A 22,833-nucleotide genomic window follows, 5' to 3' on the forward strand; every position below is an offset into this window, starting at 1 on the left:
CATGTGGATAAATTAAATGGTTGAACCAATACCGATCTCATTTATTGTTTCAAGCAGTTGTAACTAAAGATACTGGCTGTGAGCCCGTGACTTCAATTATTGAATATGCACATTCACATTTAGATTCTGTATCTATACGGGCAAGTCAATTTCTCTCTCTTTTTTTTTTTTTTGCATACTAATAATTGAAGGTACCACCCGCCTGGGTGGCGCTGCTGGAGCGCGCACTCTTTCTCTCGCAAAAGGTTGAGTGTTCGAATCCCGGGTGCCGCAGGGTGACTTAACCGGTGCACGTGTGTGGTGGCTAGCACGTGTCGCCCCCAGGGTTTACCTCCCGGCTGTCGGCCGTGCGGGGGTTCCCTGGGTAAAAAAAAAATAAAATAAAAAATAATTGAAGGTGGAAGTGTGTTCAGATGAGGAACCTATGTATTGAGAGGCAGTTTTATGGTACAAAGTTAAAAGAGGAGTAGTTGCGCTGTAATTGAATTCAATTATGGTCGTCGATTCTATCCTTCAGCACTCCGTCCAACAAAGTGAATGTGATGGACATCGCCGTGTTATCGATGGCTTCCACAGTGTCCTTCCAGCTTCCCCAATTATCTGCGGTATTTTTTTTTTTGGGAAATCAATCTCAGTAGCCAATATTTGTTTTTTTTAGAGATTCTAAAATAAAACTAGAGAGTTTCATGACTCGTGAATCATATTGTTGTCTTGAGTCTGGTTGCTGGTCGGGAAGTTCATCTTAAACCATTTAACATAAACTTGCTCGAATAGTGCCCTTAAGTTTAATTATTGATCTTCTAAAACACTAAATAAACTTGTAGTACGTATTGGTGGTGCTATTCCCCTAAAAATAAAGCAAAACTTTGCTTTTCTACATCTTGAAAAGATGTAAACAAGAGCCTGAGTGTGACGAACAAAATTGATGTCCTAGAGCCCCACTCTTTGTGGTCGTCATTGAATCAATTAGAAACGTCAAAGTTAGGTTTCTCATTGGAGACTAAGACTGGGATCATCAGATATAGCATGGCCTAATATGCGTGTCCAGTTTTGAGGAATCTATGCGTGGCATGTCTCAATGTCACCATATTTATGTGACAATTGAAGAATTGTCCTTGTTGACTATCTCGGGGCTTCCATAACATGTGATTCACGCAAAAATCCTAAATAGGACAACACTAGGACGATGTATAAGTCATTACCACGTACTATTTATTGTGCTTTCCACGTGATAAGCGAAGCTCAATTCCATTCACTCATATCAAATCAATCATATTTTAAGTGCATACCTACGGTCTCGCCAAACGAATCATTAATTTCTATATGGTTCTAGCTTTACGGTCCATAGAACGTGATCTATACATGGTGAGGCGTCCAAATACCTGCAAAATAATTGCAAGTCCTCCCTAAGGAAGCACTAGATATGACACATATATGTCCATTATTTAGAGCTAACGAAGCACTAGCTATGTGGGGAACCTAAGGAAGAAATGTCAACACATTAATGATATGAATCTATTTGTTGACACCTAAATTTCGGCGCATCATTTAGTGATTAATTACATAGAAAATTAGGGATTAAATTTTAATCCCTGAACAAAAATATTACAAATTGCATAGCATAAAGTTTAGGCTCATATAGATTAACTGCATTTCGCATCGGATCGGCGGTGGTAAGCGAGCTTAAAATTCATCACGTAAATCGAGCTCGGGCACCGAACGAGACTCGGCTCACTCGGAAAGCATGGGCCAAAAATCACACACAAAAGGGCTTGGTTGTCTTAATTTGAGCTTAAATTAGCCCATTATGCTTAATTAAAGAAAAGCTCAAATTAATTCAGCCCACTTAGAATTAAATTAAAGCCTAAACCTAAGCCCATTAGGATTAGAAAGCTCGACTAATTGACCTATGTTTACATTATAAATATATGTTTATGTCTCATAATTAAGGAGGGGGCTCTCATAATTTTTCAGATCGGATTTTTAGAGAGACATACGAGAGAATTTTGAGAAGAGTGAGAGAGAGAGAGAGAGAGAAGGAGACCGCCCGCCGCGCCGCACTGCGCGCCTGCCGCGCCACCGCCCGCCTGCGCTGCCTCCTGCCGCGCGCTGCCGTCTCCCGCCGTGTGCCACCGCCGCTGCACGCCTGCCTGCCGCTGCCTCGTCGCACACCACCGCCGCGCCGGTGCCACCGCCGCCTGGACGTCCCTGCTCCGCCCGTCTGTGTCGCTGCTGCTCGCTGCACAGCCGTCGGAGAGCTGCCCTGCACCGCCGCTCGTCAGCCAGAGCTGCCCTGCACCGCCGTTAGCCCACCGCCTGTGTTGCCGCTGTTCGCTGCACAGCCGCCGGAGAGTCGTCCGTCCCCGCCTGTTGGCCGCTGCTCGAAGACACTCGCCGCGCCGCCGTCCCCGTCGTGTCACCGTCGCTAGCCGCCACTGTTCCCGACGTCACGCCGCCGCTCCCGACGCACCGCCGATCCGCAATCCCGATCCGCTACAAATTCAAATTAGGAAAGAAATCTGCAAATCAGGTAATTATCATATCCCGATTTGATTTGAATATTTGGTTGCCTAATTTATGCTTATTGATATCTAATTTTGCATATTTGGATAATAAGCATTATTTCAATTAGGATTTTATTTCCTTTTTTGAAATCTTGGATATCTATTACTTTTCAAATTTGGATAGAATTTAGAATTTTCAAAATCTTTTGAATATATCCAAGATATTTAAGATATCTAATATTTTTTCAAGATGTGATCGATTAGGAAAATTTCCTAATCCGCAACCGCACACGTGGAAATAAATCTATCTATCAAGCCTTAGATAGAGTTATTTCCATAGCGGGTATTTCGAATTTTAGGATCGATCTGTCAAGCTTCAGATCGAAACTTAATTCGAAAGATTTAGCGGTTATATTTTTTACTTGATTTTAATTTCGAATTTTGATAAAAAAAATGCCAAAAAGATTACTCTAGAATAGGTTAATTTCTTTAGTTTAAAATTGCATGTTTAGATAATTGGCATTTTTAATTCCGAATTTCATTAAAGAAAAAATACAAAAAAAAATAATATGCCCGTCATTAGAAATAGATCACGTCGTCGCATGACATATAGTTTGCATGTTAGGTTGCATTAATCACATGTCAATTTTTGCACGTCATTACATATAGGTTAGCTTTCATTTAAATAAATAAAAAATCAAAAAAAAATTTCTGCACCTTTGAACTCTAAGTCAGGATTTATCAAAATTGTCCAATTGAGTATTTATCTTGAAATTGGTACCGAAAGGGTGTTAGGGAATCTAGCGTAACCAAGTCCCCGAATTTATAATTTCTGGTTCGTAGAAATAAAATAGTACTCCCGCTATTTTATTTAGGTTTCTAATCAACCTACCTTAAATGATTAGTGGCGACTCCCATAGAAAATATTTGCATGCTCACAATTGGACCTAAATTGCGATTTGGTAGAGTTTGGGAGAACTCGAGCTAGGTTAGTTAATTTAATTGATCTAGTAATCTATTAGCCTAAGATCGAAAAATCGATTTTTTTTAGGTCGCGACACTATTCTAGAAAAAACTTTATATTTCATTGATCACAGTTTTTCATGCATTGATAACATAAGACGCCAATTAGCCCCTTTAATTAGGTGGATAACTTGAACCTGTGTGATGACATGATAATCTCTTCAGCGAGAGGATCAACCAAAAAATTTTATTTTTGATGTAGCTAACTAGTGGAATGGGTAAAAAAGTTAATGAGATCAAAATTTGCTAAGGAGCCACGATTTCAAACTGGTTATCGGTCTTCGTGTTAGGAAAAATATCTTATGCATCGGCCACATTATTGACGCGTGGAATATCGATAATCTTTTTCTTGGATCCATGGATGAATTGAACTAATATAAGGTAAGTGTGATTTACCTCCTTTTTCTGGTGCGTTTGTTTCGCGGAAAACTCAATGATAAAGGAAAATACTTTCTGAAAAATCATTTTTCAAGAGTACACTTAGTTTTCCTTTGTTTGGTGATACACGATGGAAATCCTTTTCTGATGTTTGGATTTCAATAGAAAATAATTTTAATCTCATGATTTTATTCCAGGCAAAAAAAAAATCGAAATTTTTAATATTTTTTTTAAAAACTCGAATTTTTAATTATTTTTTATTTCTCTTTTTATTTTTTCTTTTCTTTTATTGAAAAAATTGGATTTTTTTTATTATTTTTTAGTTTTCTTTTTTCTCTTTTCTTTTTCTTTTCTGTCCTTTTCTTTTTCCTCAGCCAAGACTGGCCGGCAACGGCTACAAGCGAGCTCGAGCTCACCAGCCTCGGCTGAGCCCAAGCTCGCCTAGATCGGGCGAGCCCCAAGCTGGCCGACCTCGGCCAAGCCTGGGCTCTCCTGGATTCGATGAGCCGTGAGCTCGCCGTCCTCGGGCGAGCTCGAGGCTCGCCGCCAGAGGCCGCGATCTCGCCGATCTTGGGCAAGCTCGAGGCTCGCCGCCAGAGGCCACCGTGACCTCGCCTCCAGAGGTCGCCATGAGCTCACCGGCTGTCGCCGTGGCCGGCGATCGGCTTGAGGAAGAAGAAAAAGAAAAAGGAAGAAAGAAAAAAAAAGAAAAAGAAAAGAAAAGGAAAGAAAAGAAAGGAAAAGAATAAATAATAAATAATTCTATTTTTAAAAAAATAATAAAAAATTATTTTTAAAAATAATTAATTAATTAATTAATATTCGATTTTTTTAATTAAATATTTTTATAAAAACAATCATTTCAGTAATTAAGGACCCGAGCTCGAGCGCTGAGGAACTGCGCACGGCCTTTGTGGATTCGGGCCGAAGGGTCGGGACTAGAGCTCGAGCATCGGGGACCTGAGCATGGCCTTTATGGACCCGAGTTCGGGTGCTGGTGCATCGGGTACGGGCACTAGGGGTTCGAGCTCAGCCTCGATGGACTCGGGTGTGGTTGCCGGGGGCTTAGGCCCTGGACACCGAGGTCTCGAGCCCGACCACCAAGACTTGGTCCTGAATGTCGGGACTCGGGAACCAATGTTGGAGTTTTCGTGCCCAAGTGTAGAATTTCGGGTCCAAGCTCCGATAGATAGTCATATTTCGGAAAACGTTTTCCAGTTCTTTTAAAGAGGAAATCATTTTCCTGAATTTAAGCTTTCGTAAGAAAACTTTTTCCATTGACTAGGAAAATATTTTCCGTTGACTCATTTTCCTAAGCAAACCAAATGGCAGAAAATGAAGAAAGTGTTTTCTCGGAAAGTGTTTTCCACGAAACAAACGGACCTAAATCATGTCTCGAATTCGAGTAGTTTATAGACAGTCCATCCTGTTTGGAAGATATAGATTGGTTCGTTAAACCAAATCTTTAACAAAATCCTGAAAGATTGTGCCCTTTTTTTTGGGATAAGCGTATTGAAAATCTTAAAACTTGGCACGAAAGTGCAATTAAGTCTTAAAACTTATCACGAAAGTGCAATTGAGTTCTAAAACTTTCGAAAAGTGCAATTAAGTCTTAAAACTTGTCAAAAAATGCAATCTTTAAAAGTTTTAGGACTTAATTGAACTTTCGTGACAAGTTCTGGGACTTGATTGCACTTTTTGAAAGTTTTAAAACTTAATTGCACTTTCGCGATAAGTTTTAGCACTTGATTGCATTTTCGTGCCAAGTTTTTGGAATTTCAATATACTTATTCCTTTTTTTTTAATAAGTAGGTGGATTTCTTTCGGGGCGGTGGTTTTTCCGTAATTATCCAATGTTTGATCAAGACTTAGACTTCTTAATAAAACTGTACAGTGGACGTTTAAAATAAAAAAAAGAATGTTGGCCGCACATTATATTGATTGAGACGCTTGTTGTTGCTGGCCAGAGTATTATTGGAAGTTTTGTTACTTTTTTTCAAGCCACACGATAGGAGTACTGATGTGCCGTGAGCTTTACATTCAAATTGAATTATTTATTTATAAATAATGTGTTTGGGCTTAATTTACGTGGGAAACATTCAAGCGTTTGAGCGATTGTAACTCTGATTTTCCGATTATTAGTGAATTATTTGTCGCTGGCTCTTCCCGCGGAATAGGTTCCGACTCTCGGCTTGAACCACGTAAATCTCAAATGTTGATATTGTTCATCGTTTATTACTCTTGTGATTTTTCGTTGATTTTTTTGCAAGACCCAATATTTTCCACGTTAATATTACAACGATCTTATCTTAATTTTAGCCAAAAGGAAAACTGTCCAATTCAAAATGGGCAACCTTAGTTTGTAGATCTTGCGGTGGAGAGAAAATCAACCGCAATGTATGAACCGTATGAAAACTGGCCGGTCGGAACTAGGGGTGATCGGTTCCAGGGTAGGTAGGGTCCAGACCTGGAACCTGGAACCTACCCTGTTATAACCGGTTCTCATTTTCGAACCTACCCTGTTTTCCCTAGATCCTGTTTTGGAACCTACCCTGTTTTTCCGGTCCGGTTTCAGGGTCTACCCAGTAACCTATTTTTTTTTCTTTTCCTGGTTATAGAAATTCGAAGCAAAATAAACAATCCACAAAGAGGTCCCAAAGTAGATCACATTTGTCCTCCAGCATCAAATCGACAGTGTTAAAGATTAGGTAAAAGCATAAGACGCTCTAAGGCTCACAAGCGCACAAAATTTAGCAGTAAGCCACTTCAGTGATGCAATATAAGCATCAGTGCCAATAATTATTCCACTTTCTCAACAAAAATAACTACTCAGAAAAATTATATACACCAATCAACCACCATGGGCATGGTATAACCAAGCTCAAAATTTCGAAAAACTATCAAAAGATATAATAATGATGTCATTAGAACAGCAAAGTCCTCACCATGAGCAATTGCACTAGTGGACTGCGTGGGCTCCTCACTTTCATCAGCATCATGACAAAGTAAAAAAAGAGAAGATCCGCTCGCTGAGATTGACATGTGCGAAGAACTCTACAGCTATATGGACATCCACATTAACCATAACATAATCTGCTTCATATTGCAATTCCATCCAAGCTTAAAGTCTGAATTTATTAATGATGACCAGTATCAAGTTTGAATGATTTCATTATTACCCTTGTTTAATCATAGCAGCAAATGAAAAATAGTAAATGGGCACAAGAAAAATGATTAACTCTATTTTATTTCCAAAATCATGCGGATGTCCAAAACCAAGTGGCACGGAGCGACCTAATTACATCTCATTTAGCTGACCACTAAGACGATTGCATGAGAAGAATCAGTTATTCCAAAGATCTTCAAAAATTAAGTCAACCATTTGAAACTTGACCTGGTAATTTGCTCACAACACAACTTGTACTGTTTGCAGAAGTTATGTTTGATATCGCACTAAACAGGCAATCAAGCTAAGCAAATACCCATAATCAAAACTCCAGCTTCAATAATCTTTTCTTATCTATCTTAACTTTTCTCACATCATAGCAAGAGTAAAACAAAATAGATAATCAGGATGAAGGAACAATGGCCCAAACAATAAGCAGGAAATCTGAAAAGTTGACTTTAACTTTCAGACTGCATCCTCCAACAGCTACTCCCCTAAAGGATACATGTCTACTGTGAGGAAAATGTAAAACGCAGGTGTTGCCTATCTACAAACGTCGACTTTATGCCATGGGCAAACGCTAAAAGATGTCATCTTTCAGTTTGAAGGTAAAAGATTTCAAGTCTTCATCATAAGGAAAGGAGAATGCGGGTCCCTGAGGTTTGAACTCGACCACATCACAGATCCTTCCTACTTTTCATTAACATGAAAAAGGGACTTGCTTTGCGCAAAAAATTAGAACTTTTCTTGAACTCAGCTCTCGCCGGGTGTATTGAGCAACAGCATTGCGAAATTGCAAGCATAAGACTATAAACCCGTTTGCAAGCATAAGACTATAAACTGCGGCGACGAGCGGCGAGCCCCCCGCGGCGACGAGCTGCGAGCACCCCCCGCGACGAGCGGCGAGCACCCCATGGCAACGAGCGGCGAGCAGCCGCGGCGACGAGCCAAGCCGCGGCGACGAGCGGCGAGCACCCCGCGGGCGACAAGCGGCGAGCACCCCGTGGGCGACGAGTGGCGAGCAGCCGTGGCGACGAGCCAAGCCGCGGCGACGAGCGGCGAGCAGCTCCGGCGACGAGCTCTTGCGGGTGGGTTTTTACTGAGAAGGGCAAGAAGAGAGTCAAGACTCGAGACTGAGAAGTGAGGCTGAGAATTGAGAGTCTGATTTAGGGTTTTTACTGTAACTTCAAGCCGGTTCTAAAAACCGGTCCGGGTGGGTTTTCACCTAGACCCGGAAACCGGGCCGGTTCCAACCGGTTCCAAAAATATAGAACCGGTTCCCGGACCGGTTCAAACAAGAACCGATTCCCGGACCTGTTTTCCAGGTGGGCCGGTCCGGTTCTCGGGTAAACCCGGTCCGGTTGCACACCCCTAGTCGGAACGGAACCTAGAGTTTAAGTTTAAGCGATACTTGCTTGAGGCGCGCACATTCATGTGCCCTATAAATTACTCCATTCTAAATGTCTTCTTTTAAAGCTGTGTAATGTTCGCAAGAGCCAAATTTGCATATTTCACCAACATAATCCATGAACAGATAAGTATAGTAAATTAGGACAATAGCTCTTGACATTTCACCCTACGTCACTAGTTTTTGACTTTCTAGGATTATTGAGACATTGGAATTCTGTCGTAAAGAATCTCTCATATTATGTCAATAGTGTGAAAGTTGTCAATTGGTAGTTAATGTTACAAATGGAGATAGACCTAATAGCAAAGTTCAATCGCTCCAACTATGCTAAAGCATTATTTCTCAAGTCTGGAAATTATTACTCATCATTCCTCGTATTTCACAATTAAATGCATCATTTTTGTAAAATATAACTCTTAAATTTGAAAGGACTTTTTGTTAAAAATTCCTAGTAAATACTTCCTTAATTTTTGAAATGTGAAGAGATTAGATAATTTGATGGGGCCAAGATTTAGGGATGAACATGTGAATGTTTTTGAGAAATTTACTGAATATAATAGAGCTATGATGCTCAAACACATATGGCTTCTTTTCACCGATAAGGAGTCCATGTGGTGCAAGTGGATACACTCGAACTTCATAAAAAGCTCTAACTTCTGGATTGTTTCTAAGCCCACTTTTTGTTCCTGGACGTGGAAGAAAATCCTTGACCTACGAGACTCTGCTCGGACTATTTTTCGATGGAAAATTGGTCATGGTCGGTCGGTCTCATGGTGGTTTGATTGGTGGCACGACAAAGGCCCCCTATACCTTCTGTTCAGTGATGCGGACATTTATCAGTCTCGTATTCCCCGGGACACGTCTGTTCGGGCCTTTTATGACTCAGTATGGCAGCAGTCACATACTTTGGATACTATATTGAATTGGACGGAACCTCCACCTATTTTTGAGGATGACATTGAAGATGAGCTGATCTGGGCTCCTCAACCATCCTCTACCTTCTCGGTGGCGATAGCTTGGAACCATATAAGAAGAAAGGGACTCCCCGCTCAGTGGCATTCCTTCATATGGGATCATCATTTTGCTCCACGCCACTCCTTTCTTCTATGGATAGTTTCCCTTGGTAGATTGCCTACACAGACTGCGCTTATTCATAATAGCAAGATTGATTCCGCTCTATGTGCGTTTTGTGGTACTACTCCGGACTCAATCAATCACCTCTTCTTTCAGTGCTCCATTACAAGAAGCTTGGCGTTTTTTTGGGCAACTAAATGCTATCTTCCATGGCGTAACCGGCCATGGCATGAGCATATAACATGGGCAATGAAGGTTTGTGGAGGATCATCATTTGCTCATCGTCTCTCCAGGTTCTCATTTGGAGCCCTTTGTCATATAATATGGACTGAAAGAAACAACTCTATTTTCCGAAACAAGAGTACTTTCATCCCTGGTATACGCAATCATATGATCAAAGTGGTGAAGGATAAAGCCTCAACCCTTGGAAGAGTTGCAGACACACCATTGAATAGGAGATTACAAAGGAGTTGGGGGCTCTCACCATCCATTTTTTCTTAAATGGGCTGGGTTGGCATTCCTTTGTATAGCTTTCCCTTGTTTCCTTTATGTTTTTGTGGTTGAGCTTTCCGTGTTCCTTTGGCTTGTACCTGCTTTGTTGTTTGTAGGTCTTTTGGTTAGCCTTGTTGGGTGGCCTTCTTCCCCCTCTTGTTCATTCGGGCCCTGGGGTGTCCCTTCTCTCTTGTATAGTCTTGCTGGACCTCTCTTGACCCTATATGGACAGGTTATGTCCTAATAGGGTCAGGACTTGGTTTGAGCTTTAGCTTGTATTTGGTGTTTGAGAAAGTTATATATACACTTACCTTTACCAAAAAAAAAAAAACATAATTTGAGAAAATTGGAAGCCGGAGACCCCTCCAGTTCCCATATGAATCCGCCCGAGTACATTGATACATGGAGATACTCTTTACATATGGATCTAAAACACCAGAAGAAATTTTCCCGACAATTCATAGGCTTAAGATTTCGGTAATTGAAGTTTGATGACGAAGGATCATCTCGAGAAGATTAAGGCTTATCTAATAGTCAATGCAAAATTATTTGGAGCTCGGTTAAGTGTATCTCTACTGGCTAAACTGTCTGGATTACTTTCATGTGATGTTTGAGTGACTTTTCGTATTTCAATTTGGTCAAATATTATAGTAGTTGGAAAGCCCTATGTATCTAGTTTTCAATGAATCAAGTTTCAAGCAAATTTAGAGATTCCCCAAAAAATTTGCCAAAATAGTTAATGCTACTCAGGGAATCCGAGAATGATTTATCTTAATATTTTATTTGTTGAGTCACGTGCATTGCATTTAGTTTCTAGATCATTTGAGTCCAGAGTCAATGTTCTTATTTATGTTTTGTCCAGGGGTTATTGGTCTTTTATCTTGCAAATTGAAATGTTAGTGTCTTGGAATTTGCCTAACCTAGAGGGCTGTTCCAAGTTGTCTATATAAACCCCTATTAACATTTTCTCGAGAAAAAAATGATAGTTTCAATGATTTTCTGGAATTGAAGTCTTGGATTGGAGTTTCATTGGTGGATTCCATTCAGTGGCGAGTCGCGGTGTATTTTAAGATGGATTTCTTAGGTGACAAATGTTTACCATATGGTGTGCCATGTATTATGATGTGATTTTCTCAGGCGGAGAGCATTTACCAGCTTGTCGCACCTATGTTAACTTTTATATGTCCGACACCTCCGGTTTCACTTAACGACTTAAAAGAAAGCAAATCTTAAAAGTAACACCAGTCACAATGATCGCAATGGATTTACCTAGTGATTATGCTGAAGAGGGCGCAATTACATGAAGGGTGAGAATCAATGCCATGATCTACATCTGGGGAAAGCCCTAACTTAATCTTTCTTGAACATGTCAATTCACGGCTTTGTTCCTTGGCTACCCAACATTGGCCGGGGTTGCTGTACCTGCATTTCACAGATCCTCGTTAATCAGTCACACCACCATCCGTTTTAATGGGTCAAATTCTGGGAGGAATCAAAGAGAAAACTGGAAACTGTTGAATCCGCCCAAATCAGCATCTGCAAGAATTAATCGTTTCGGTCATACAATACCTATAAAATCCGCCACTTCTCTTGATGTATTGTGACTGGCTAGAGGTGATCAATGAGCTGAGCAAGACAGGTTCGGGCCAGGCTCCTTGCATAAAATCCAGGATCATAGGTCCGAGCCTGACTTTGGGTCTAGAAAGATGTTGTCCATACTTGCCTATCACAAAAAAATAAGAAAGAAAAACCCTAGAAATGTGCATTGAAAGCATCATGCTTGCCCCGTAAAGGAGGCCCCCAAAGCTCACTAGTGTTGATTTCGCCCTGGCTGGCTAAAAATATTTGTGCCCAAGCTTTAGCCCAAACTAACGATAATAGGCCAGAGTTGTGTAGGGCTAGAGTTCAAATTTCATGAAAAGCCTCACTAATCTCAAGGATCTTGTAAAACGCGAGTTGAAATCTAGGTGGACGGTCTAAATGACGTGAACGTCTTATTTGATCTTGGTGATTTGAGGAGTTGAGCTTGTGTTATGCACCTAATTTTCACGCAAGATTTCGTAACTCGACTACTATAAACCTACCTCCACTATATTTATATTGTATGCATCTCTTTTACTTTATATTGTGTGGTAAATTTTCATCACTCGTTTTGAACGTTTCGGTCTATCTATCGTCCGTTCTTTCATGCACTAGAAAGCAAATTTCAGGCCACGAAATATATGGAATTATTATACCACGTGCAAGAATTTTTTCAGCAAACACAACTGGCTGAACTTAGACACACAAAGCACTACTTATATTATATTGTCTAATTAGGAGTACAACACTGCATTGGTGGATGATTACACACTTAGTAGGCAAATAAACATCGTCCTTTTCCATGCTCCCAAAGCATGTTATTGACTACTTAACCACACGTAGTATATTTTCCCTCAAATCTATCGATTTACCATTTTAAGCGCATATTTTTTACTGCGCGAGATGGTGGGCATCGACTACCAGGAACATCGCATGGATGAAGTCCATATACTTAACGGGATCGGGAAAATCATTGCTTTTCTTCTCGAAAGTCAGAACCGCTGTCGCCGTGCAGCCTTGGCCCTTGGCAGTGAACTGGTACTCCACCTTCAGGCTCTCGTAGCGTGCCTTCGGCACTGGACCGTCCAACAAAGTCCATGTGATGGACTTCTTCTCATTGTCAATGGCTTCCACAGTGTCCTTCCAGATTCCGCAGTTAACTGCGGTATTTTTTTTTTTTTTGAAAAAAAATCTCAGTGAGCAATATTTTGTTTAGGGTTTCGAATAATAAAACTAGAGAGTTTCATTGCTCGTGAATTATATTGCCGCTTTCAGTCTTGGAGCTGGTCGAAAGGTTCATCTTAAACCATTTATAATAGTTTTGTTCGAAAGGTGCTTAAGTTTAATTATTGATATTCTAAAACACTATATAAATTTGTGGTAGGTATTGGTGGTGCTATTTTCACATCTTTTTTTTGTGTGGCTAAAACACACCCTTTTAAGTTAATTCACCAAATTAGCCTTCAACTTTATTAAGAATGTGTTAATATTTCCTAACACCGTCTTTGGGCAATCTAGTGATCCATGACTTACAACTTTCCTATCTCAGGTTTGTTAAAAAATTTCCAATTTTACTCTTTTCAACTGGAAACTCAATTCAGGACTTTAATTCATTGGTTCCTTTCAATCTTTAAGCACAAAGCTAGAAAAGAAAAAGAAAAGATAATGAAAGAGAAAGATCTAAGACTCTTTTTCCATCGTCCATACACAGATAATAAAATTTGATACAAAGAAGTTTCCTTTTCTTCTAAAAATGAAGTACACATTTCAAACCTTTGAATTCAGGACATTCCTCACATGCAACACACATGTATCTTTGCTAGGTTTACTTGAATAGATCAAGTAAGAAAAAGTACTTTAGAAATGGCATGTGCCAAGTCCCATTTAAAGGTGGTGAAAAATCATCAATACTTACTAATCCTTAAATTAACATATGACTCCAGTTCAGTCGGACTACACATTATGTTCATGCATGAAGTATTTACCACAAGCTTAATACATGCGTGTCCTCTCGCCACCTCAACTTAGAAACCAGTAAAGACTCTGCATATAGTGATCATTAATCGAAGCTTTGTCCCAAGGTCCCCAAACAAAAGCTCATGGAATAGTAATGAAATGTCAAGATCTTCCACGAGCTGAAAGATTCAAGCTCGACACTGACGTTATGTGTTAGATTTAGTTCCTGTGCTCATGATGATGAATTAACAACGACAATCGCATCGTTTTTGGATCGAATTGTCGATCACAAAATAGAAGAATGAGGAGAAAATTATCATTTTTTTTATTAACAATACATCGAGACAACTAATTAATTGAGAAAGAAAGAAGAGATAGATATGATATGGGATATGAAAATTAAAGTGGCTAGATTAAGTGACAAATTTTTTAACCTACCATCAAAAAAAGTCCACAGCCTTTGCGAGCCCACACAGTTCCATTGGCCGCTGACCAATTCCACTTTCGGAAACACTAGAGGCATGATTTTTTCGAAGACGAAGCATTTGTTCCGGTAGATATCATATACCTTCTCAGCTGATGATTTCAACTCCAGTTGACGCTTCAATTGCCCCATATTCTCTCCTTTTGCTCTTGGAAATAAACAAGGTTAAGAAACTACGCAGAGAAAGTGTATGTTGTAACTAGACTGTACAAATGGGCCAGTTTATAGAAATGCTTAGGCCTTTGGTTAGTCCCGATGGCGATCCGCTCTTCTATCTTATAATCTTTCCAAGCATATTAGCAATCATGATTCTACCAAGTTGTTCACTTCACAAGCGCAATCCTTCCAAGCTTCAATGAACATCACAGTTCTAGACTTGTTGACCATCACTAAGGTCCATCCCTGTTCACCTTATCTTGGTCCTTCCAAGTCATCACAAATATCCCCGTTTTTCTTGGCTTGTTCTCCCTCGATCAAGGTCCTTCCAGTTTGTTCACCTTTGTGGAGATCCTTCTAGCTTGTAAATATCTTTATGACCAATACCTTGTTCACGTTTGATATCAACAGTGATCCTTCCATATCGGCATAACGTTCCTAATTGTGACTGAGCACTCATCCTTCCATATCGGCATAACATTCCTAATTGTGACTGAGTACTCAGTATCACACCTGATATTGATTACAACACAATTTGGATTATAGCTTGTGTATATATCACCCGATAATACTCAACCAGTACACACATTAATAGCATCCGATTGTTTTTGTCGTCGTCAAAACCACGTAGGGAATTTTCCCAACAATCTCCCCATTTTTTATGATGACAAAATAATCTTCTAAAAATGCAGATGTCTTAACACGTAATTTGTTGTGCCTCCGCATCGCTTGACGGCTAATGCTTATCCATCACCACCAGCAACCCTCGGCAAGCACCAACCCGAGCATCACTAGCGCGTTTCTAGCCTTGCCGTTGCGTCCGTGAAGTACCAGCCTACTTCTGCAGCGTTTAACATCAGGTTGGTGATTTCCCAAGGACGTTAATAATCAACATCTAGCCTTGGGTGATTTTTCCTGCAATCTCGGTGGTTTTCCAACTCAGTCGCAGCTCACAAAGATATAATCAGCATCACAGCTACTAACAACAGAACAAAGAAGAAGACTCAAAGTTATAGACTTGGTTTGTTCATTTCACTCTCCCAACCTCACTACTTCTCTTGTATTGAGTATATATAGTCTTCCAATCCTTAGATGACCGTTTCCCACTCAACTCCATGAAGTAGCCATTGGTTCTACCGTTGCTAGCATCAGATTAGCTCTCTCTAATAGTGGCAGTTTCTCAAACCAGTCGGACTGCTCCTCTCAGTGTCTGTCTCCTATCAGAATTGCCATAACTGCTCTGATAGTGTTCTTGATGCAAATTCTAAGCTTTTGTAACGGATAATTTCATCTTGATCAACATTCCCATCAGCCGAGCAAATGACCATCACCCTCTAGGACTCGATATCTACATTGTCCCTTACCGATAATCAAGATTGCAGATTATCAGTAGTCTGTTAATGTTGCACACTGATGAAATCCTGTGGAATGATATCCAATCAATCATCCAATGATTCTTTTGATTTCTTTAGCGTACAAAAACTTCCAAGGACATTAGTATCATTGCTAATTCCTCGTCTTCATTCAACTCACTGGATCATCGGCATTGTCAGTGTCTTCCACCTCATTTGAAGAAAACTGCTCTAACTAGCAATCTGCTATCCCGATGGCGATTTGCTCTTCTATCTTCTAGTTCTTCCAAGCATATTGGAATCATGATTCTACCAAGTTGTTCACCTTCACAAGCGCGGTCCTTCCAAGTTTCAACGAACATCACAGTTCTAGACTTGTTCACCATTACTGGTCCATCCAATTGTTCACCTTATCTTGGTCCTTCCAAGCTATCACGAACATCCTCGTTCTTCTAGACTTATTCTCCCTCGATCAAGGTCCTTTCAGCTTGTTCACCTTTGTAGAGATTCTTCAAGCTTGTAGGTATCTCCCTTGTTCACGCTTGATATCGGCAGTGATCCTTCGATATCGGCAAAGCATTCTCAATTGTGACTGAGCACTCAGCATCACACCTGATACTGATTACGACACAATTTGCATTGCGGCTTGTGTATATATCACCTAGTAATACACAACCAATACACACATTAGTAGCATTTTATTGTTTTTGTCGTCGTCAAAACCACGTAGGGAATTTTTCCAACAATCTCCCCATTTTTTATGATGACAAAATAATCTTCTGAATATGTAGATGTCTTAACACACAATAAAAGATATTGAATCTGAGTGCGTAAAAAGTAAAACATATTTGCTTATCTTGCCAAAAATAAGAATTCATATCAGGGCATAGTAAGCATACAATTACTAAATCGCGTAAATTTCAAATAGGAATAAACATCCATCATATGACTTAATACTCCTATAAACACAAGCGCATATTCATCTAATATCTCCCCCTTTTTGTCATAATAAAAGGCGCTAATAATGTATATGCAATCCATCTCATTTTCTCACAATCTAATATCTTCCTCTATTCGACATACTAGGGCGAATAGAAAAAAAAAATGTGCAATGAAGCTCGTGTTCAGTGGATCGAACATCATATGCATAAACAAATATATATCAAGAAACATAGATACATACAATCAGTCTCTCTCTCCCTTATCATCATAATGAAAAGCATGATGTTGCAAAGGAAATATAAGGATCTCCTAAGATGATTTCCACAATTCACACAAGCAGATGTCAATATCTCCAGTCACGATAGTCATCAAGGAATAATTGAGACAATTAGCATTCATGATAATACAGAAGAGACGGCAGATAAAAGTATTATATCATGAAATTCTATTTAAAGACAAGCATTGAGAGACAACATGTCAACAATTGATGTGAATTTTTTATAAGACCAATGTTGCTTCCCCTGTCTAAATGCTATCGTCACAGTAGATACCATCATCATCAGTATTGCACCTTTCATTCCATTGGAAGTGGATGAACACATTGACGAGCTAGAATTTCAATTGTCTTTCCTCTTGCTTGTAAGGAGATCGTGTAGGGTGAGAAATGAACAAGACGATCTTAAGACTCCGAGATTAAACAATTTCATTAAGAAGAATCCTCATAAGTAACATTACTAGAAAGTAAGATTGCCCATTTGAATATGAATAATCTTCTGTCCAAAGAACTTAATCAAAGTAATCAAAAAAATCTTTCAAAGGCAAGAAGGAGAGTTTGTGAAATTTTGATAGATGATCTTTAATACTTTCAAAATACAAATTTGGTAGATGTCGCGACCTAAACCTCCCGCAGTGCACCACCTAGGGGTTCGGCTAATGGATTATTAAGTCTAAGCCTAACTCGGGCCCTCCCAAGCCCTACAAATTCGCGACTTAAGGTTCAAGTTCTTAACATACAAATCGTTTCAATCAGGAGTCGCCACTAATCTATTTTTTAGTGGGTCGATTAGAAACCCAAGTAAAGTATCGGGAGAATTACTTTACTCCTACTAATCAGAGATTATGGATTTGGGGACTTGATTACACTAGATTACTCTAATGCCCTTTCGGTACCTTTTCTCTTTTATTTCAAAAAAATATTTGCAAGCAGCTTGGATTGATTTAAACTTATCCACTAACATGCGAGGTGATCATGCGGATGCGCAATCAATAATATAACACTCAATAATGCAAAGCAATAAATAAACTGCAAGATAGGGACTTACCTCAAAGTAACGAAAGCACCCGCAATGTTAGTTAGAAAATCACATTGACAATCCTAATATGATTTCTAATTAACACGCAATTCCATTCAATGTATTTTTTGGAGTTTTCTCTTATTTAGTGAAAATTAAACTATATGCAATGCATGCTACTAGTCTAACATGACATGCGACATGCGATTTACCTAAATGTCCTAATTCTGACAACAATTAAATGCACTATCTCTAATATGGCATGAAAATGAACCTAGACGTGAAATTTCTAATGACGAGAATTAATTAATATGTAACTACTCTAATATGACATGCACATGTTTATTTTGGGTATTTTTTCATGAAATTCGGCATTAGAAAATAATGAAAATTTATTATCTAGTGCAAGATATTATCCAATTCATTTTAGGAATTAAACTAGGCCAAATACTAATTTAAATCGGAATGTTATCCTAACTAGATAAACCCTATAAAAGCATGCAATCTATTTAAAAAAACTTACCTTGATCCTATCAAATCTTTTTGGGAGATTCAAATCAAATCAAAACAAAGATAGAAAGAAATAGCAATCAAACGACACCATATCACAAAATATTACCGATATCCATTTAAATTTAGAAACGATAGATTGACAAATCATATCCCGGGCATGAAATCGGATTGGCCAATTTTTCCACACAATCACAAATCGTATCTCGGGCGGGAGATCGGATTGACAATTTTCCGTGCGATCACGAATCATATCTCGAGCAGGAGATTGGATTGTCAACCATAACACGTTATGTATTTCCTGACTTTAAGGATACTCGGGAATTCCATGGATACAATAATATTACTTGAAGATTCGCATAAAATTGCAATATTTCAAATAAGGAAGCAATATACTCTAAAGTCAAATTAGATGAGCTTTTTACCTAATTCGAATATTTGCTTTCCAAGTTTGGACCGGCGAATTGCTGTGGCCGACTGTGGTGGTGAAGTTCACTTGGATTATTCAATGAAGCACTTGGATTGCTGGAAGGACGTGGTGCTGATAGGGGACGCGCGGTGGCGATAGCTCTCGGTAGGACTCACGTTTGTAAGTGCTCGGTTGTGAGAGGGCTTTTACGTTGACAACAGCATGGACAGTTCCACAAGGATATTTGCAAAGTGGACTTTGCTTGGATGAAGAATATTGACTCAATCAACATTAGACCAGCCTCGAGAGATCCTGTAAAATAAAACTCGGGTGTGGTAAGAACAATAAAACAGCAAGCCGAAGCGTCGGACGAGACTGGGACCAACTGAATTGTCGGCTTGCAATTTTGGGGTCGAGGATAACTGGTCGCGGGCTGATACAAGCACCAGTTCAGCAGGTGGTGTCCATGGAAGTAGCAAATCACAGCACGAACAGGAACACAGCAATGTTGTCGTTGGACTGAACCTTCACGAGATGGAGAGCGGGTCGTCGCGAATCAGAACAACGACGTCAATGGTGCGCAGGCGACTGTATGAGCAACACGAGCAGGCGGCATAGTCGGCAGCTGAACGACGTTCCAAGTGGTGGTTGCAGCAGTGGCTTTGCTGGTACGAGAACTTGGGCACGGCCGTTGAAGGTGGCCAGGCTTGAAGACGAAACCTCTTCTCTTTCTCGTGTTCTAGCCGTCCCTCTCTCTTTGACTTTTCTCTGGCTTTTCCTCTTCTTCACGTTCTCTCTGAACGTGTCTCTCGATTGTGGCCGTGTATTTCAATTTTGTGGCCCCCACTCTCCTCTCTTTTCACTTCTTTTGTGGCCCCCACTCTCCTCTCTTTTCACTTCTTGGACGTGCTGCACCTCCTCTCTGTATGCTCTCACTCACGATTTTTTCTCTCAATTGTGTGGCCGTGTGTTCATTGTGTGTGGCCCTTTCGATTGTGAACCCTAACACATCTATTTATAAAAGTTAACCAGGATTATCTTGCAAAAGTTAAGATATATTATTTTCTAATTCTGATATTCAACTTAGGCAATTTTCTGATTATTTCCTCTAGCTGAATATTCATAGAATAATATGAATTATCTTCCAAGTATATTATTTAATAATTCAATAATTCAATTATTCTAACTTGCTCTATAATGCATATTTCGGCCATATATGTATTCAATGGGCTTGGACAAATATTTAATCTTTTGGGCTAAGTCCAATCAATTAAGCTCAAAACCATTCACTTAAGTCCATCCGTCGGTCCAATGCAAATGCAACTAGATTAGCCTAATTACTGATGTAAATGCTCCTAATCTATATGCAATTTAACTAATATTTTTTTTGTCTAAGGGCCGAGATCGATTCTTAATTTTTATGCAATGAACGAGTAACTGAGTCACAAAAATTTAGGTGTCAACAGTAGACTTCGATTCAAAACAAAGAAATCTTTAAAAGCAACAAAGTAATTTCAAAAATCTTGAGTTTAAAAAATGGATCATCAACAAATGGAATTAGTAAAAACATCTCTTGTAAAGTTAGCCATAACAAGATCTTTATGCTCAGAAGTAAAACACTTTTAATAACAAGCGACGATGCTCTAATACCAATGGGGCTAACAATACAACCTAGAGGGGGGGTTGAATAGGTTGAACGAAGATAATAATAAACTTTCGCGGATACCAAACCATCAGCACACCTGATGGTGTTAGATGCAAGTCAGCATATATGATGCTAGTATGTAAATAGAGTGAGATAGAAGATAACACACTGAGTTTTATAGTAATTCAGCTTTATCCCCAAGCCTACATCCACTCTCAAGATTAACAGCCACAATCAGGCTGGAATCCACTAGTAATCAGCATTGCAAGTTATAACTGGCAAGTGTTGTTCATTTTACATGATTGATCACACTATCAGGATACAAGCACTGCTGTTCTACTTATACACTTAACTACTTGCTATTAAAACTCAGTCATAGCTCACAAAGACATAATCAACATCACAGCTGCTAACAACAAAACAAAGAAGAAGACTCAAAGCTATAGACTTGATTTGTTCATTTCACTCTCCCAACCTCACTACTTCTCTTGTATTGAGTATATATAGTCTTCCAATCCTTAGATGATCGTTTCCTACTCAACTCCATGAAGTAGCAATTGGTTCTATTGCTGTCAACATTTGACCGGCTCTCTCTAACAGTGGCAGTTTCCCAAACTAGTCGGATTGCTCTTGTCAGTGTCTGTCTCCTGTTAGAATTGCCATAACCGCTCTGATACATCTTCAGTGTTCTTGATGCAAACTTCAAGCCTTTGTAACGATTAGTTTCATCTTAATCAACGTTCCCATCAACTAACCAGATGACTAGCACCTTTTAGGACTCGATATCTACATTGTCCCTTACCCATAATCAAGATTGCATATTATCATTAGTCTGTTAATGCTGTCCACTGACGAAACCATGTAGAATGATTTTCGATCAATTATCCAATGATCCTTTTGGCTTCTTCAACATACAAAGACTTCCAAGGATATCAGCATCACTGCTGATTCATCCTCTTCATTAAACTCACCAGATCGTTGGCATTGATACTGTCTTCTACCTCATTTGAAGAGAACTACTCCAACCAGTAATCTACTGTCTCAATGGCGATCGACTCTTGTATCTTCTAGTCCTTCCAAGCATATTAGTGATCATGATTCTACCAATATGTTCACCTTCACAAACATGGTCCTTCCAAGCTTCAACGAACATCATAGTTCTAGACTTGTTCACCATCACCAAGGTCCATCTAGCTATTCACCTTATCTTGGTCTCTCCAAACCATCACGAACATCTCCTTCCTTCTCGGCTTGTTCTCCCTCAATTAAGGTCCTTCCAACTTGTTCACCTTTGTAGAGATCATTCCAACTTGTATACATCTTCACGCTCGATACCTTATTTGCCCTCGATATCAACAGTGATCCTTCCATATCAGCAGAGTATTCCCGATTGTAACTGAGCACTCAACATCACACCTAATACTATGACACCATATGCATTATGGCTTGTGTATATGTCACTAGATAATATTCAATCAGTACACACATTAGAAGCCTTTGATTGTCTTTGTCATCATCAAAACTACGTGGGGAGTTTCCCAACACTATGCGCTAAAGAATACAAACGACAACGTTGGTAAGTTCAAATCAAGATCAATCAAAGATATATTTCTTGACTATTCTACTACTAGCAAAGCTTATCGTGTTTTTAATTAGATATCACAAGAAGTAGAAGAATCGATCAATGTTAGGTTTGATGACAACTTGAAGGTATCCAAAGTAGAGATGAAGATGATGAGCCATCACCAATGCAGATTACAGACTCTACGCAGAAACAATAATCTCAACCTCAAAAGGAAGTCAAAGACGAAATACCCAAAGACTGGAATCAGTCAAGTCAACCAAAAGAGCAAATCATCGGTGATGTTGGTGAAGGAATATGAACAAGAGCTTCATTCAAAGAGATCATCAACACTCCTGCTCTTATCTCTGAAGTTGAGCCAAAAGAAATTAATGATGCACTTTTGGATGAAAACTGGATTGAAGCTATGCAAGAAGAGCTTTATCAATTTGAATTCAATGAAGTGTGGGAACTGGTCTCTTGACCTGAAGGGCATCTAGTCATAGGCTTAAAACAAGTATTCCGAAACAAAATGGACAACGAAGGCAATGTCATAAGAAAAAAAGCCAGATTTGTTTTTTTTTTTTTTTTGGTAAAGGTAAGTGTATATATAACTTTCTCAAACACCAAATACAAGCTAAAGCTCAAACCAAGTCCTGACCCTATTAGGACATAACCTGTCCATATAGGGTCAAGAGAGGTCCAGCAAGACTATACAAGACATATATAGATTACGATGAGACATATTTGTTGCAAAGGGATATTCTCAAGAAGAAGGTATAGATTACGATGAGACATATATGCACCAGTAGCAAGGTTAGAAGCTATTCGCTTGTTATTTGCTTATACATGTGATTATGATTTCAAATGACGTCAAATGGATGTAAATAGTGCAATTAT

The 22,833-nt window shown here is 39.4% G+C and overlaps 1 protein-coding gene across 1 annotated transcript; it reads right to left on the reverse strand.

The window, feature by feature from the left end:
* Positions 1-10,590: 10,590 nt before the first annotated feature.
* On the reverse strand, positions 10,591-14,237 carry LOC115686874 (MLP-like protein 34). The gene is made up of 2 exons (XM_030612290.2): positions 14,021-14,237; positions 10,591-12,786 (listed from the first exon to the last, which is right to left on the reverse strand). The coding sequence occupies exons 1-2, from the start codon at positions 14,196-14,198 to the stop codon at positions 12,518-12,520; spliced, it is 447 nt and encodes a 148-aa protein (XP_030468150.1). The 5' UTR covers positions 14,199-14,237; the 3' UTR covers positions 10,591-12,517.
* Positions 14,238-22,833: the final 8,596 nt, after the last annotated feature.

This window comes from Syzygium oleosum, unplaced genomic scaffold, assembly GCF_021117445.2.
Source record: "Syzygium oleosum isolate NSW1041296 unplaced genomic scaffold, Sole_v2.1 Sole_v2.02, whole genome shotgun sequence".
In the NCBI taxonomy this organism is placed as follows: Eukaryota; Viridiplantae; Streptophyta; class Magnoliopsida; order Myrtales; family Myrtaceae; genus Syzygium; species Syzygium oleosum.

Coding starts and splice junctions, on each gene's coding strand:
- LOC115686874 (XM_030612290.2), bottom strand. CDS start 14,198: ATGGGGCAATTGAAGCGTCAACTGGAGTTGAAATCATCAGCTGAGAAG. Junction 12,787..14,020: donor GCTGTGGACTTTTTTTGATG/GTAGGTTAAAAA, acceptor AAAATACCGCAG/TTAACTGCGGAATCTGGAAG.